This window comes from Zootoca vivipara, chromosome 11, assembly GCF_965207765.1.
Source record: "Zootoca vivipara chromosome 11, rZooViv2.hap1.1, whole genome shotgun sequence".
NCBI lineage: Eukaryota > Metazoa > Chordata > Lepidosauria > Squamata > Lacertidae > Zootoca > Zootoca vivipara.
This window is the reverse complement of record NC_142594.1, coordinates 19,915,638-19,929,793: the sequence shown is the minus strand read 5'-3', so window position 1 is coordinate 19,929,793 and position 14,156 is coordinate 19,915,638. Positions and strand designations below refer to the sequence as shown.

General features: G+C 44.1%; 1 protein-coding gene across 3 annotated transcripts in view; it reads right to left on the bottom strand.

Annotated features, from left to right (window-relative positions):
* Positions 1-1,048, bottom strand: part of SATB1 (SATB homeobox 1) — a 116,705-nt gene extending 115,657 nt beyond the window's left edge. The window contains exon 1 of one of the 3 annotated variants that reach the window (XM_035128727.3): positions 471-1,048. In XM_035128727.3, coding sequence (XP_034984618.1) covers positions 471-474 — 4 coding nt within the window. In that variant the 5' untranslated portion in view covers positions 475-1,048. The remainder of the gene's footprint in view (positions 1-470) is intronic. The other 2 variants (XM_088654339.1, XM_035128721.3) reach the window with 2 other exon arrangements.
* Between the last annotated feature and the right edge of the window lie 13,108 nt (positions 1,049-14,156).

Genomic DNA, 14,156 nt, shown 5'->3' with positions numbered 1-14,156 from the left:
GTGCCGCAGAAATGTAAACCTCTGCTGAACTGAGGCAAAACTCCGGGCCGTGGGTTCCAAGAAGTTGAGGCAAACTTTCCAGGGACCTTGCCGGCAACTTCTTGACTCGGAAAAGGCAGCAGCCCGCCCGCCCGCCCCTATATGTGTAGGGTACGTGTGCGCGCGTGTGAATAAAGCAGGTGTCCGTGCGCGCGTGGTGGAAGCCACTCGCTCCCCCGATGAAACCAGACGAGTGTAAAAATGAATTATTAGACGGAGAGCGTCTCCCTACCAGGAACTCGGCTGCGGTTTAAATGAAAGCAGGAACCCACCCATAAAAACAAACCCTGCTTCTCCAAATCCAATCCCACCCGGCTGTCCACACCAAATTCCAAGTCTCCCTAAGCCTAGAATGAAAACTTGGGCTTTCGGTAAGCGAGCGAGCGCGCGCGGCCGAGGCGAGAAGGAAGGAAGAAAGACGGAAAACTCACTCATGAGAGCGCAGCGAGAGGGCGGGCGAGGCTGGGCGACACCTTCAGCTTCCCAGGCGCCGGCGAAGTTAATTGCACTGAACTTCAAGTTGTCTTTTCACCCATCGGGAGTGGGCGTTTAAAGGAAGGAGCGCGAGCGGAGATGAGGAGGAGGACGACGACGACGACGACGACGTCGTGGTGGTGGTGGAGGAGGGGGCGCGCGCAGACACACTCACACCCCGCATATATAGACACATGCAGACACACAAACACACACGCACGCACACAACCACTCGCCCCCCCTCACTCTTGAACTGCTTGGCAAGGCGGCGACTGAGGCGAGGAGGAGGAAGACGACGACGAGAAGGCGGCGCCCGTCTGCTTTGGGCACTCTTCCGCCAGGCAGCAGGGCGAGCGAAGTGTCCAAAAAAACCGCGGGGCTCTTGCTTTACGCGCAGTTCTCAGCCCAGTCCGCAGAGACGCGTCTCTCTTTTTTCCCCACCCTCCCCCTCTCCTCTCTCTTGCTGTTGTTGTTGTTGCTGCTGCTGCTGCTGTTGTTTTCCTCTCCTCCCCGCTTCTCCTCCTCCTCCTGCTCTGGCGAAGAAGCTTCGGAGGCACGAGAGGCTCGGCCGGGGCCGTCTGCGCTGGCTGGCTCTCCCCCTTGCGGAGGCTGGCCCACGTCGGTGCAGGAGCCGAGGTGAAGCTGCTGCTGCCGCCGCCACCGCCGCTTGCTGATGTTCCTGCCGCCGCTGCTGTCGCCGCTCTCGGGGTTGGCGCGAGGGGAGAAGCTGCCCGCGGGTTCCACGGAGCAAAAGGCGAAGAGGGTCGAAGCTTGGCTGCCGACTGATTTATTTACTTTTCCCTTCTCTCTCTCTCCTTCTTTCTCTCTCTCCCTTGCCTACTTCCGCCTGCTGTTCCCCCTTCTCCTCGCTTTCCCTCAGGGCTGTTTCTTTCTCTCTCTCTCTCTTTCTTTTTTTCCGGAGGGTGGGTGAGAATGCTTCTGCTTTTGGAAAGGAAGAGTGGCTGGCTCGCTTGGCTGGCTGTGTGCGCGCCTGCCTCTCTCTGCCTCCCTCGCCGCCCCGGGGAAGGAGGAAGTCAGGTGAGACATACACACAATCCCCTCCCAGTCCCTGTGCGACGGGTAGGAGCTAATCACTGTTGTTGGGATTGTGCAGTTGTTGTTGTTTTGTTGTTGTTGTTTTAAATGCTATTATCTCCCCTTCCTCCACCACCCCTTCTCTCTCCCTTTCTCTCCCCCCTTTTCTAAAATCCTGCTTCCCGCACACACCCCTTCCCCACCACCGGAGAACAGCGCCCCACGCAGAAACAGCAGGCGCACTAAGGGCTGCTCTGTCCCCCTTTATCTTCTTCTTCTTTCCCTCTTCCCCCCACTTTCCGTAGATCACCCCTCCTCCCTTCTCTCTCTCCCCCCCCGCATTCTGCTCGTTTATTTCAATATTTATACACCACATGCTTGGCTGTCAGCTGGTGCTCACTTCAAACCCAGGGAAAGGAAGATGCGTGGCTGGTGCGGGTGGGGGAGGAGGCAGGGAGGATGAGCGAGCAGGGCAGTTTCCGAAAAGGGAACTAACAAAGGTGATCAATATTTTAAGCTCGGAGGAGATGGGAGAGAAAGGGACGGGTTCTCCATCCTTTTCCTCCTCCCCCCACCAGCTCAAAACAAACCTCCTCCTCCCTACGGGCCCGGGGCAGACGAGGAGCCGAACAGCGTTTTTCGATCTCGGAGACTTGGGTTGAGAGGCAGGCAAGAGAGAGACAGTCACAGAAAGTTCCAACACACTGCGATGGAAGAAGGTGTGTGTTGCCGGGCAGACCAGAAGCGCACATGCTGGCGTGCCTTTGAAACCTACCGCAGAAGCCGGCTGTTACAGTACTGTACTTTGCTTAGAATGAGGAGGGGGAGAAAGAGTTTTCCCCCAACTAGGGTTGCTTGCGGGAGCTTTCCACGCGCGTTTTTGGCGTTGCGCGGTAACACTTCGCGACCTCGGCTGGGGAGTTATTCGGCTCCTTTCGAGCAACAGCACTTGGGTGGTTCTTTTTTTCGCTCTTAGATTTGATTTTGTAGAATCACAGCGCGCGTCCCACCGCTTCCGTGTTGTTGGTTCTTTTTCCTTCTTTTTCTGTTTAATTATCACCGCAAACTGCATACCAGAGACAGGCTTTTAAAACGCCTCCTTTATTTTCTTAATTGGAGCGCAATTGCAAGCAAAGTTCTTGGAAAGTGGACTTGGAAATAGACTCTCTTTCCCACTGCCCCTAATACCCCAAACCTGTAGGACACCCAGACAGTTTTAAGGGAAATTGCTATAAATCTTGCTGTATTTCTTTTACTGTGATCATAAATTATACTTTAAATCCAACTTAAAGTGAGGAACACTGCCTGGGTGATGATTATGAGGGCACACCCTTCCTTAATAACCCAGTGTCATTCTGTTTCATTTTTGAAAGTATTATTAATTATTATAATAATAATTAATCCACAGAAAGATACCTAAGCCCATAATAAGCTGTGTGTTCCTCACCCAAAAGATGACAGGTGGGGCAGTAATACATAACATACAGCTTACATTTTAGTTGCTCAAATACAGTATTACAAAGGCTACAACAGATTTTACAAATGCCACTGGCTCATTCCAAGCCCCCTCTTGGACAGTCCAGATTAAAATATTTTACAGCAGATTTAGAGCGGGGTGGAGGTGGGAAGAAACAGTTATGATTTTGCAAGCTTCTGGTGGATTTGGCATGATATTTGTGGGATAGTCAACAAGGATACTTCTCTACTTCTCCAGGCATTCCTGATCGGATGCACATTTAGTACTTAAGGAGAACACACACTATTGATTTTAGAAAGCCTAAGGGAGGAGAGATGCTGAGCAGGTCCAATGCATCTGTTGGAACAGGAAGCTGAATTGTTTCCAGAAGTTAGTAAGAAGCCAGTGCAGATTTTGGAGCGCTGGTCGAATGCAACGTTGGTGAGCCATCCTCATAAGGAGGTAGACCACTGTGTTTTGAACCTGCTTAGGCTTCTAGGAAATAATTTGTTTAGTAGTGAGCTGGTGGATTATGGCCACCAGGTCTCTGTTTGAAGCCGGGGAACCATCTGGCCTTATCACTTGTTGAAGCTGGAGCAGGGGCCTGTCAGGGAGTACTACCATTGCCAAGTTATAGTGTTGTGGTGGCTTTTGAAAGCCTGGTATGAAAGTGATTAAAAAAGCTGCACCCTGTACTACATTGTTGTTGTTGTTGTTTGAAATAAAATCCAGTTGCTGGTCGCCATTGTTTGACTGCACCACCATTCAAGTATGATTGGTTTTTCTTATCTTGCTGGAGGTGCTAACACACCAAAAGCTCCAGCGTCATCAAATGATCATGGAGGGAATCCACCTCTGTGAACATCAATACTCTCTGATGTTTTGCTTGCTTTTTCCTCCTCCTGGCTCTGTGTCAACTGTGCCAGCTCTTACTGCCACCATTACTGCAGCACAAATGAGTGAAGGACAAACCACTTCCTCAACAGACACACAGAGCACAAAACAATGACGAAAGTATCGTAGCTGGTGGAAGGCTCCCTATTCTCTTCTACCACTGCTCTCAGGGGATAGACCAAGCCATACCACATGAAAGAATTGGCTTCTTACATCACTGCAGCCCAACTTTAGCCCTCACCCCAAAGTGGTCAGTCAACAGAGAATCCCTTTGCCAAAAGCTGACCTTTCCATAGATTATTATTACAGTACTTAATACTCTTTCATGCAAGAAAGCATAATCCTTCTGAATAGTAATTTCCTTCAGTGGGGGAATTAGAACTACTATATTCCATATAACCTGCACCACGGTCTTCAGACTACTTGGGCTACGATCCCATTCTCCTAAGAATAGGCCGCATTGGACTCAGTAAACATAGGAAACTCCCTAACACTGAATCAGAGCCTACCAGGTCTGTCTAGTTAACTATTGCCTGCACATATTGGCTGCAGTCTTTGGGGGTTCCAGAGATAAGTCCCCTACCTGGATGTACTCGAAACTTACTTCTGAGTAGATACGTATAGGATTGTGCTGCTATTAGCAAGTGGAGAAAGTGTTTTGAGAATTGCAACCTTGGATTATCTGTACTTTTTGACAAAGCGGAAGAACAGTAGGCATGTTTATTTAATTCGCTTAACAATGGCCTATAACTTGAAGAGGAAAGTAACTCTACCGGCAGCTCTTCATATGCTTCGGGAATCCCTCTGTGAATAATGTGTTGAAGAAGTTGCTTCTGCCTTCCCTCACTTTTGAATACTTTCAGCATTTTATCTTAGCTGCTAAGCCTTAACAGAGCTGGTTTCAAACGCGCATTTAATGCCTGTTAACAAGTTGGTGGAAAAGCAATTGATTGTTCATCTTTAGACATGAAGAGACAATATAAAAAGGGTCAGTGCAAAAAGCTTTTTCACACTTTTGCATGAAGATAGATAAGATTAGCAAACTGGAATTCTAGCACTGCGTGAATGACATATTCTTTTCTGTCAATAAATGCTGCCTGCCTAGGAATTCTGTTCAGTCTCACTCACAAGGGGGAACAGAGGACAGAGAAACATTATATGTTCCTCTGTCAATTTTTGGTCCCAGGGAGATGAGAAACCCTTGGGTTTTTTTTTTTTTACTGTTTTTCCTGCCATTGGGAGAATAGAGCTTTGCACCCACTCAAAAGCATGTTTAAATTATTGTGGGTCAGGGGAACCGGTAAGGCTTAGGATCCTACAGACCTTAGCTACTTTTCAGTATATTCTTGGAATATGCCTTTCTAGCCCTAACTTGAACTATTGGTTGGACCGGGTCATTAGAGGAGCCAGCAAGCCTGGAGAGAGGATGATTCTGATGTCAGGTATTTCTCACTCGCAGGGGCCATAGCATTGGACCCTGACCCGTAAGCCACGCCAATGAGCTATACCTGTACGTAAACTTATTTTAAAGTTACAGGAATGCTGAAATAGGAAGAGTAAGATAAATGTTTGAGATAATGTGCTGTATCAGAGAGTAGAACTTTAAGCATTCCTGTTATGCCAATTTTGTATTTAGGTTCTGTGATAGTAGTCCAGAACTATGGAGTGTAATTGTGGAACAGTATCTTTGACTTCAGTGCAGTAGGCTGCAACAGTAAGCACCAGACAATCAAATATATGTGAGCAATTCCATATCTAAGCAAACCAGGTCCATTTTTCTCTGTCCAAAAAAGAAAATATAAATTGAGCATTTGCTTTCTGATTTTTTTCAGACTGTGGATTTGAGAGAGATTAGCATTGTGCAACACAGATATCGTTGGGAAATATTATATATAGAAATCAAAGTGGCTGATTAGCTTATAGATCCAAAATCATTGATATCCGTAAGTGCTAGCTTAAAAAAACACCCTAATATATAGAACTTAAATATGTGTAAAAGTACACATAGACAGTACACATTCTTAACGACCATTCATCAGATGAAAAAAATATCAAAAACTAGGGATGAACAATAGATCATATTTTGTCACCTATTAAAATTGTTTCTGTTTTGCCAAACATTTTCCGTGTGTTTAGAGAATCCGTTTGATTCAGTCATGGTCATTTGTTGTGTATTTTTATTTATTTATTATGTTTTAATGATGTTATTGTGCACGGCCATTTTTTTATTTTTTTAAATGGGTGGGTTGGCAGTTCACAAAGATTTAAACAAAGAAAGAAAGAAATGCTATAACTTGTTTTCCTTTTTACAGAAGTAGATGAAATTTGCAAAGTATAATTTTTAAAGAAGAATTAGTAAATAACTTTATTAAATTTCATGCCAGAATTGGATTCACTTTGCAGGCATTTTTGGCCCTTGTAAGGGAGGCAAAACCTAAACCAAACACCCTGGTAGCAGCAAGCAGTGTGTGCATTTAAATTTAGTAATGACGATAATGGAGATGGGGAATGGGGGGGGGGGTCATGAGAATTTGTTTTCTCTTGACATCAATTGCAAGGAGGTAGCTTGCACACAAAACCTAACAGATAACCTAAGGAATGTGTATTTGAACTATTAACCATGTCTCTACCCCCTCGCCTATCACTGCCCCTTCCCACTCAAACTCAGGGTGTTCCACTATTCAATTTGGTTTCACTTCTTTAAAAATGCAGCACTCTCAAAATTTTAAATGGCAGAATGCAGTGTTTAGGGGGCACCAGAGTCCGCAGAGTGACTCAGGACTTCGCGGGATCACCAGTTCAACTTGATATACCTTGTGAAAGCGGCAATAAGATTCAGACATTTGAAAACTTCACTGAATCACCCCCTATTCCTATCATTATTCAGGCTGCACACAGAACCAGTGCACCCCTTTATCATATACATTATTTAACATATACATTGTCATATGCATTACCCTAAAGGGCGGCGGCGGGGGGATATGTATCTAATGTTGCTTCTTTCATATACAGCAAGATAAGCGGTACTGTTTTGTTAACTCTGCCCATCTTTGGCTTGACCACATCCTCTGCTGGGCAATGTTACAAGACAAGAAACTTGGAAGGTATACAAGATTTCTTTTTCAAGCATGGCAGCTTTTCATAAAACCCTCTGTGGTGACTACAGATTTCCCGTACCTACTTCTACACGTCAGGTTTGGGATGATGCAGACTTAAAGCTCCTTAACCAAGGATAAGCACTGAGTGGACTTTGGGCTTGAGAGCTCCCTCTCCCCTCTAGTGGAACTCACCCTGCTGTTCTTTAGCAGGCCTTACCTGTGGTTAAAGCTCCCATCAGCAACAACCTTTACCGTGGCCAGTACTTGTTAAGGGCTCCCATAGCTAACCAGTTTCAAACCACAGTTTCAAGATCCTGGGTAATAGTGGATCCTGATTAACATTGATGGTTAAGGTTGGTGCTGACATGATTAAGGCAGCCAAGAGGAATTCATTCTGGATTGTGGGTGAGCTGAAGAGGTGGAGGTAGCAGTAGCCTGCCTTTCCCAAAAGGGTTAAGCCATCAGAAGCATTAAAGTGCACTAGCCTTTCAGCACTATACGGGAGATGCAGAATAGGTAACACCCATGGTTACACATGAACATGTACAGAGGTAGTGTGGGTGGATGATGGGAGGGAAAGGAGATATGTATGTGTGTACCACTCATAGCTAATAATAATAATAATAATAATAATAATAATAATAATAATAATTTTATTATTTATACCCTGCCCATCTGGCTGGCTTACCCCAGCCACTCTGGGTGGCTTACAGCACATAAAAAAATGTAAAACATTAGACATTACAAATTTCCCGATACAGGGTTGCCTTCAGGTGTCTTCTAAAAATCAAACAGTGAGCAATTGAGTTGCTGCATTTGGCACCTGCTGCAGCTTCTGGACGACCTTCAACTGCAGACCCACGTAGAGTGACTTGCAGTAACCCAGCATGGATGTTACCAGTGCATAGATGACAGTGGTCAGGCTATCTTGGTTCTGGGGGAAAGGCGAGATATAAATAAACACCATCATCAAATGATGAGGATGAGGACTAGTGTTTTTTTTTTTCTGGTGGGTACACAGGGGTACACATACCCCTAAACATTTCGTGGATCTAAGTTTGGCCTCAATGAGGGGCAGAATTTCAATATGAGTAGGAAAATGAGAGTACCCCTAAACATTTTTTAGAAAGAAAAAAAAGTACTGATGAGGACGATTTAAAGGAGCTTTGGTATTATGGACAACCATGCATTTGTAGCTCTAAGACTAAGGGCTCATCCACACTTAATAATAATAATAATAATAATAATAATAATAATAATAATAATAAATTTTTATTTATACCCCGCCCTCCCCAGTCAAAAACCGGGCTCAGGGCGGCTGACACCAACAGAATTACAATAAAACATAAAAACAATTAATTAAAATACAGATTAAAATACAGTATTAAAATTTAAAGTGCAGCCTCATTTCAAGTAGGCCATAAATCCAAGCCATGAGGGAGGAAAACACAGGGGTCAGGCTGAGTCTAACCCAAAGGCCAGGCGGAACAGCTCTGTCTTGCAGGCCCTGACAAATCCTGCAGGGCCCTGGTCTCCTGGGAAAGAGCGTTCCACCAGGTTGGGGCCAGTACTGAAAAGGCCCTGGCTCTAGTAGAGGCCAATCTAGCCATCTTATGACTCGGGATCTCCAGAATATTATTATTTGTGGACCTTAAGGTCCTCCGTGGGGCATACCATATTATTATATTATTGTATAATATTATTATTATATTATTATATTATTAATAATAATAAATAATTTATTATTTATACCCCGCCCATCCAGCTGGGTTTCCCCGGCCACTCTGGGTGGCTCCCAACAGATTAAAAACAGAATAAAACATCAAGTATTTAAAACTTCCCTAAACAGGGCTGCCTTCAGATGTCTTCTAAAAGTCAGTTTATTTCCTTGACATCTGATGGGAAGGTGTTCCACAGGGCAGGCGCCACTACCAAGAAGGCCCTCTGCCTGGTTCCCTGTAACCTCACTTTTCACAGAGAAGGAACTGCCAGAAGGCCCTCGGAGCTGAACGATGGTGGAGGCTCCTTCAGGTATACTGGGCCAAGGCCGTTTAGGTCTTTAAAGGTCAGCATCTGCGCTTTGAATTGTGTTCAGAAACATACTGGGAAATGTACCGGTACTTGCTCATGTTTTCCTCTTATAAATAATTGTATATTATACCTAAAAGGGAAGTCAGGATAGTTCTGTGGGAAGTGTACACAGATCTCAGATAGTCCCTAACATCCCATTTCACTGCCTAAGTGCATGTCCGCATGTGTGTGGGAAGGGTGTGGGAAAAGGTTATCCATTGAGTCCTATGGGAATTCAAGGCTGATGAAGACATAGGCTAAGCTCTGATTCAGCTTTAAAGAGTGGGTTTTTGCAGTGAAAGCTCTCGAGGTGGGTGGGTAGGGAGGAAGGGGCAGCTCACGCATACAGCTTGAGAGGACGCTTTCCTGGAAAGAGTGGACCAAAAGGTAAGTGTGGGTAAGCCCTGCCAAAATCTGCTAAGCAGGGAGGGAACGGTGGCACTGTTGCGCAACTTTGTTTTCTTGTACATATTGTCAATTTACTCATACCACTCCTACTCTTTGGTATCTGGTGTTTCCAGACTGGTGTGTTACACTTGTTTCTCTCTGCCTGTTGTGATCAATGCCCGGGGGGGGGGGGGGACGACGACCCTAAATGGCTAAGTGGCCTTTCTTTGCTAAGGTCATATGCATTAAGCACGCAGATCTCTGGGTATGCAGAAAGGACTAAAATGCATTTTGTATGTGTACAAAAGCTGTATGCATTTCCTCAGCTGAGACGTGATGTATATGCATGCGAGTGTTTGTGAATATGGATCTGTAAGGCACAGTAGAATTTTGTAAAAAGGTTTGAGGATGGGATGGAAGGAAATACTGGAAAATCAACTTCTCTTTCGTTTGTCTGCCAGATGCTAAGTTCATGAATCTGTGCTTTCTGTACTGTAGCTGATGACATCATAAATGCTCAGAGCTGTGCTGGGAGCAATACTGAGAAACCGCAGTTCACCTTCATTAGCCCACCAGGAATCCAGGAAACAGAGGAGATAGGGTACAGTATTGTCAACCCTAAACATTCAAAAATGATCAGTTAGGCTCCAGTAAGTCCTCTGGCTCAGAAAAGTGCTTCTGTTTAAGCAATTAAGGTGTTTTCCTGGGCTCATTTTGGAGGAATCATGCCTTCTGTTAAATTACTATAATTATGAGGTGCTAAAAGAAAATGTTTGTAAATGATCCCTGTGTTCAAAAACTGTCTCTCCAACCTTGTACAAAACTTTGTATATGAGCTCTGGAATTTATGTTTTGAGGTCACTGGAAGTTCACTAAAGACCGCATTATCAGATATTAACTTCTTTGGATACAATGCAATTTAGGACTGATAAAGGAGAGGCTCGTCTGACTGGTTTTCCATGCGGTAGGTTCTTTCTCAACTTTCTTTATAGATTCTTTATATGGTACAATAGTTGGAACTGGGTTGATTTGAAGGGCACATTTCTTAAACAGTAGTTGCAATCTTTGCATTGCTAACCATGTGAATCTGCTGGTGCAGAGTTTACCAAACTTGGGTCTCCAGCTGTTTTGGGACTACAACTCCCATAATTCTTAGCTAGCAGGACCAGTAGTTATTTTCATAGCTGCCAAGTTTTCCCTTTTCTCGCGAGGAAGCCTATTCAGCATAATGGAAAATCCCTTAAAAAAAGGGATAACTTGGCAGCTATGGTTATTTTATTTTTTAATATTTTTTAAAGATTTCTTGAATTACAAAGGTCTGTAATACTGTACTGTACTGTAGTATAGTCTGTGTACTGTGTAGTGGTTAGCTAGCAGGACCAGTAGTCAGGGATGATCAGAATTGTAGTCCAAAAACAGCTGGAGACCAGAGTTTGGGAAACCCTGGGCTACTGCAGTGGATCAGGCGGACTATGCCAGCCAAATAGCTAGATCAAGATAGAATGTGAGTTTCATGTGTTAACTGCTCTTGGAAGAGCTGATGATGTGAATTTTATTGCATTTATATCCTACCTTTTCTCCAAGGAACTCAAGGTGGTGTACATGGTTCCCCCCCCTTCTTACTTAAATCTCCACAATAACCTTGTGTGGTAGGCCAGGCTAAGAGGCTGAGTGGGGATTTGAACCCTCTCAGGCCGTAGTCTGACACTTCAACGACTATACCACATTGACAGCTCATTCAGCAGTGCTGCACTTGAAACAGATGTATAAAGGCTAGCCACAAATCTCCTGTGATGTGAACTTCAACCAGCGCAGCTTCTCACAAGGAATTGTGGGACCTGAAACTGTGTTGGGAGGGTGAAAAATGCCTGCTAGATATCCTTTTATTTAACCAAATGTTACATTTCCAGGAAGAGGGCAAATTGTACAGTTAAGATGGTTTGTGATGCAGACAGGACTCTAGACGAGCCTTCTACAACCCAGAGTCCTTCAGACGTTTTTGATTACAACCTCCACCAGCTCCACCCACCACAGAGATCATAGTTCAAAATGCTCAGAGGGCACCAGGCTGGGGCAACCCAGTCATATGGGCAGGGTATTATTTATTTATTTATTTTATTTAATAGGACGTCCCTATTTTCATCTGAGAAATGTTGGGATGTACTTGTTTGTATGTGTGTATAAAAAGCCAATGACATTTTCAAATTCACACAGTTGCTTTCTGTAGGCCTATATTATAGCTATAGGTGCTGATCTACGCTAAAGAAGTCTGAGTAGGCTTACCAGCTGCTACCAGAAGTAAGTATTTAGTAGCAAATGTGAACAGAACACTGAAATAAAAGCAGCATACTCTTGTAAAACTGTTGGTTTTATGATGTAATTTGCTTACATGTGTCAAAGAGGTTTTTTTTTTGTTGTTCAGGAGAGGGGAATGTGAAGGTTTTTGTATACTAAACACACTATTGATGGTGATGATAACAACATTTATTGTGACTAAATTACATATATTTATAGAATAGATTTTTTTTGTTATTACTTGAAGAATTGGGAAAATTCAACTATTCAGGAACCAATCAAGTGGCATGTGCAAGTTTCGCATCCTGATTGGCTCTTCTTAACCACCAAGGATCCAACATTTTAATATATATATATATATATATATATATATATATATATATATATATATAATCTATTTTCTAATTTTATTTTCTGATTGACTCATAAAAATCAAACCCTTTTCTTCCCCATTTCTAACTTCCTGATTTCATTAAAATGTTACTGCTTTGAATCTCTACTTAGTCATGAAGATCACTGTGTCAGTCACCAGGAGAACCCTGTACATCAGCTTGAATTCCTTGGAAGATAAAGTTGGTATATTTAGATCAGGCACCTCCAAACTTCAACCCTCCGGATGTTTTGGACTACAATTCCCATCACCCCTGACCACTTGTCCTGTTAGCTAGGGATCATGGGAGTTGTAGGCCAAAACATCTGGAGGGCCGTAGTTTGGGGATGCCTGATTTAGATAGATAACAGACAGACAGACAGACAAAATTGCTGACCAGAACAGTGGTAGATGATGCAATGCAATGAGATTGACTGTGACCTCCAGGGCATACCTCATTCGTTCAACATTCCATTTCAAGAGAGGTGGTTGATTGCATTATTGAAGTGAAAGTTCAATTGAGGACACTGCTGAATGGAAACAGGACCTGGCACTGATATCTCATTGGCTGGAAATGTCCATTTATGATTTATCTTGCCTACATGGAGAACTACACAGTGGAATGAATATAATAAAAATACAATCCATTTGATTTATTTTACCCCAGATTTGTTCCTGGGATCAGACTTTCCTACTACTCGTATTGTGCAATCCTGGAAGTTTAAGGAAATAAAAGGTGTGTGTGTTCTTATAATCAAGGGGTGTGACATTTAGTCATGTAACTTTTTTTTAAAAAAAAAACTTACTAGGTGCAATAATTTCATTTGTTATGCTGTGTTCACATATTAAAAAGATCGCTTGAGTTATGTTGTCTTGGATTGTTTTTTTTTTTTTTACTTTATCTAGCGTGCAAATGTCAAATCATGGAACCACTGTTTGTCACTTCAAACTCTGAGAAGGTTAGACTCATTGGAATCAGGGATCTAGAGTCAGAGCCTCTTCCTTCAAGGCATTAGATGAAGGGCTTGGAACCAGAAGTGGAGGAGCACCTAGAGCCATCCCCAAAAGCGCTTTCACTGGACGATCCTGTGGAGTGGGGTGCCCTTCTGGTCCAAGGATGTGGTCCATCATCCTGTTCAAAGGACTGCATTATAGCAGATGCAGGTGCTCCCCTACCTTGTCATAGAAGGAGGCAGCTGGAGCAGGCTGGGCCACTTGAACCGAAGAAGCACCTTCTAGTGCAGGTGAGCTAAAAATTGGGATGCAGCTGCTGTCACAATATAGGACCCAGTTTCGGTTTGTTCCCTGTTGAAGCAATAGCAGAGCTATGTGTTCCCATAGCACAGACTGAGCCCTTGCCCTTGCCCTGCCTCCAGCCTGAGTCTCCCCTAGTCTTGTACCCAGACCGATCCTTGCCTCACATAGAGCAGGACAGCTGGAAGCTCATCAGAGACAATAAGATTGCATGTGGACTCCTTTGAATGCAATATTTTTTAGAGGCCAAACAATGGAGAGGGTCACACAGACCTAGTGAGGGTGGGATAGTTGTGGTCAGATTTCTCACATCTGGCGCATATAGCAGAAATTCAGCACACTCCCTCTGCATTTGGACAGCATGGGAAAGGGTTCTCACTGGGTACTGATGTGAATGAAGAGAACTCACCCAATCAGGGTCCTTCCCTCCATGCATGGAAGAACTCTCCCCTCGTACATCAGTGCCAGGGGACAGCTGTTTCCTACACTGTCTGAATATATGACTAGTGAGACACAAATTTTTGCCATGTGGGCCAGGACATAAGCCATGGTGCACACCAGCAGAAGCAATACAAAATACACGAGTGAGAAGATGAAATATTTTATTCTAAAACAGCAAGAAATGTATACATACCAAGCAAGCACTTCAATCTGCCACTTGGAAGCCCTCAAGAAGCGGCAGAGCAACTCCCCCAGGTAGCCTCAGTTTGCATGGCACTGTGGCTGATCAGTCCATGAACGACCTTCAAAGAAATTATGCCGGTCGATTTTATAGATAGCCCAT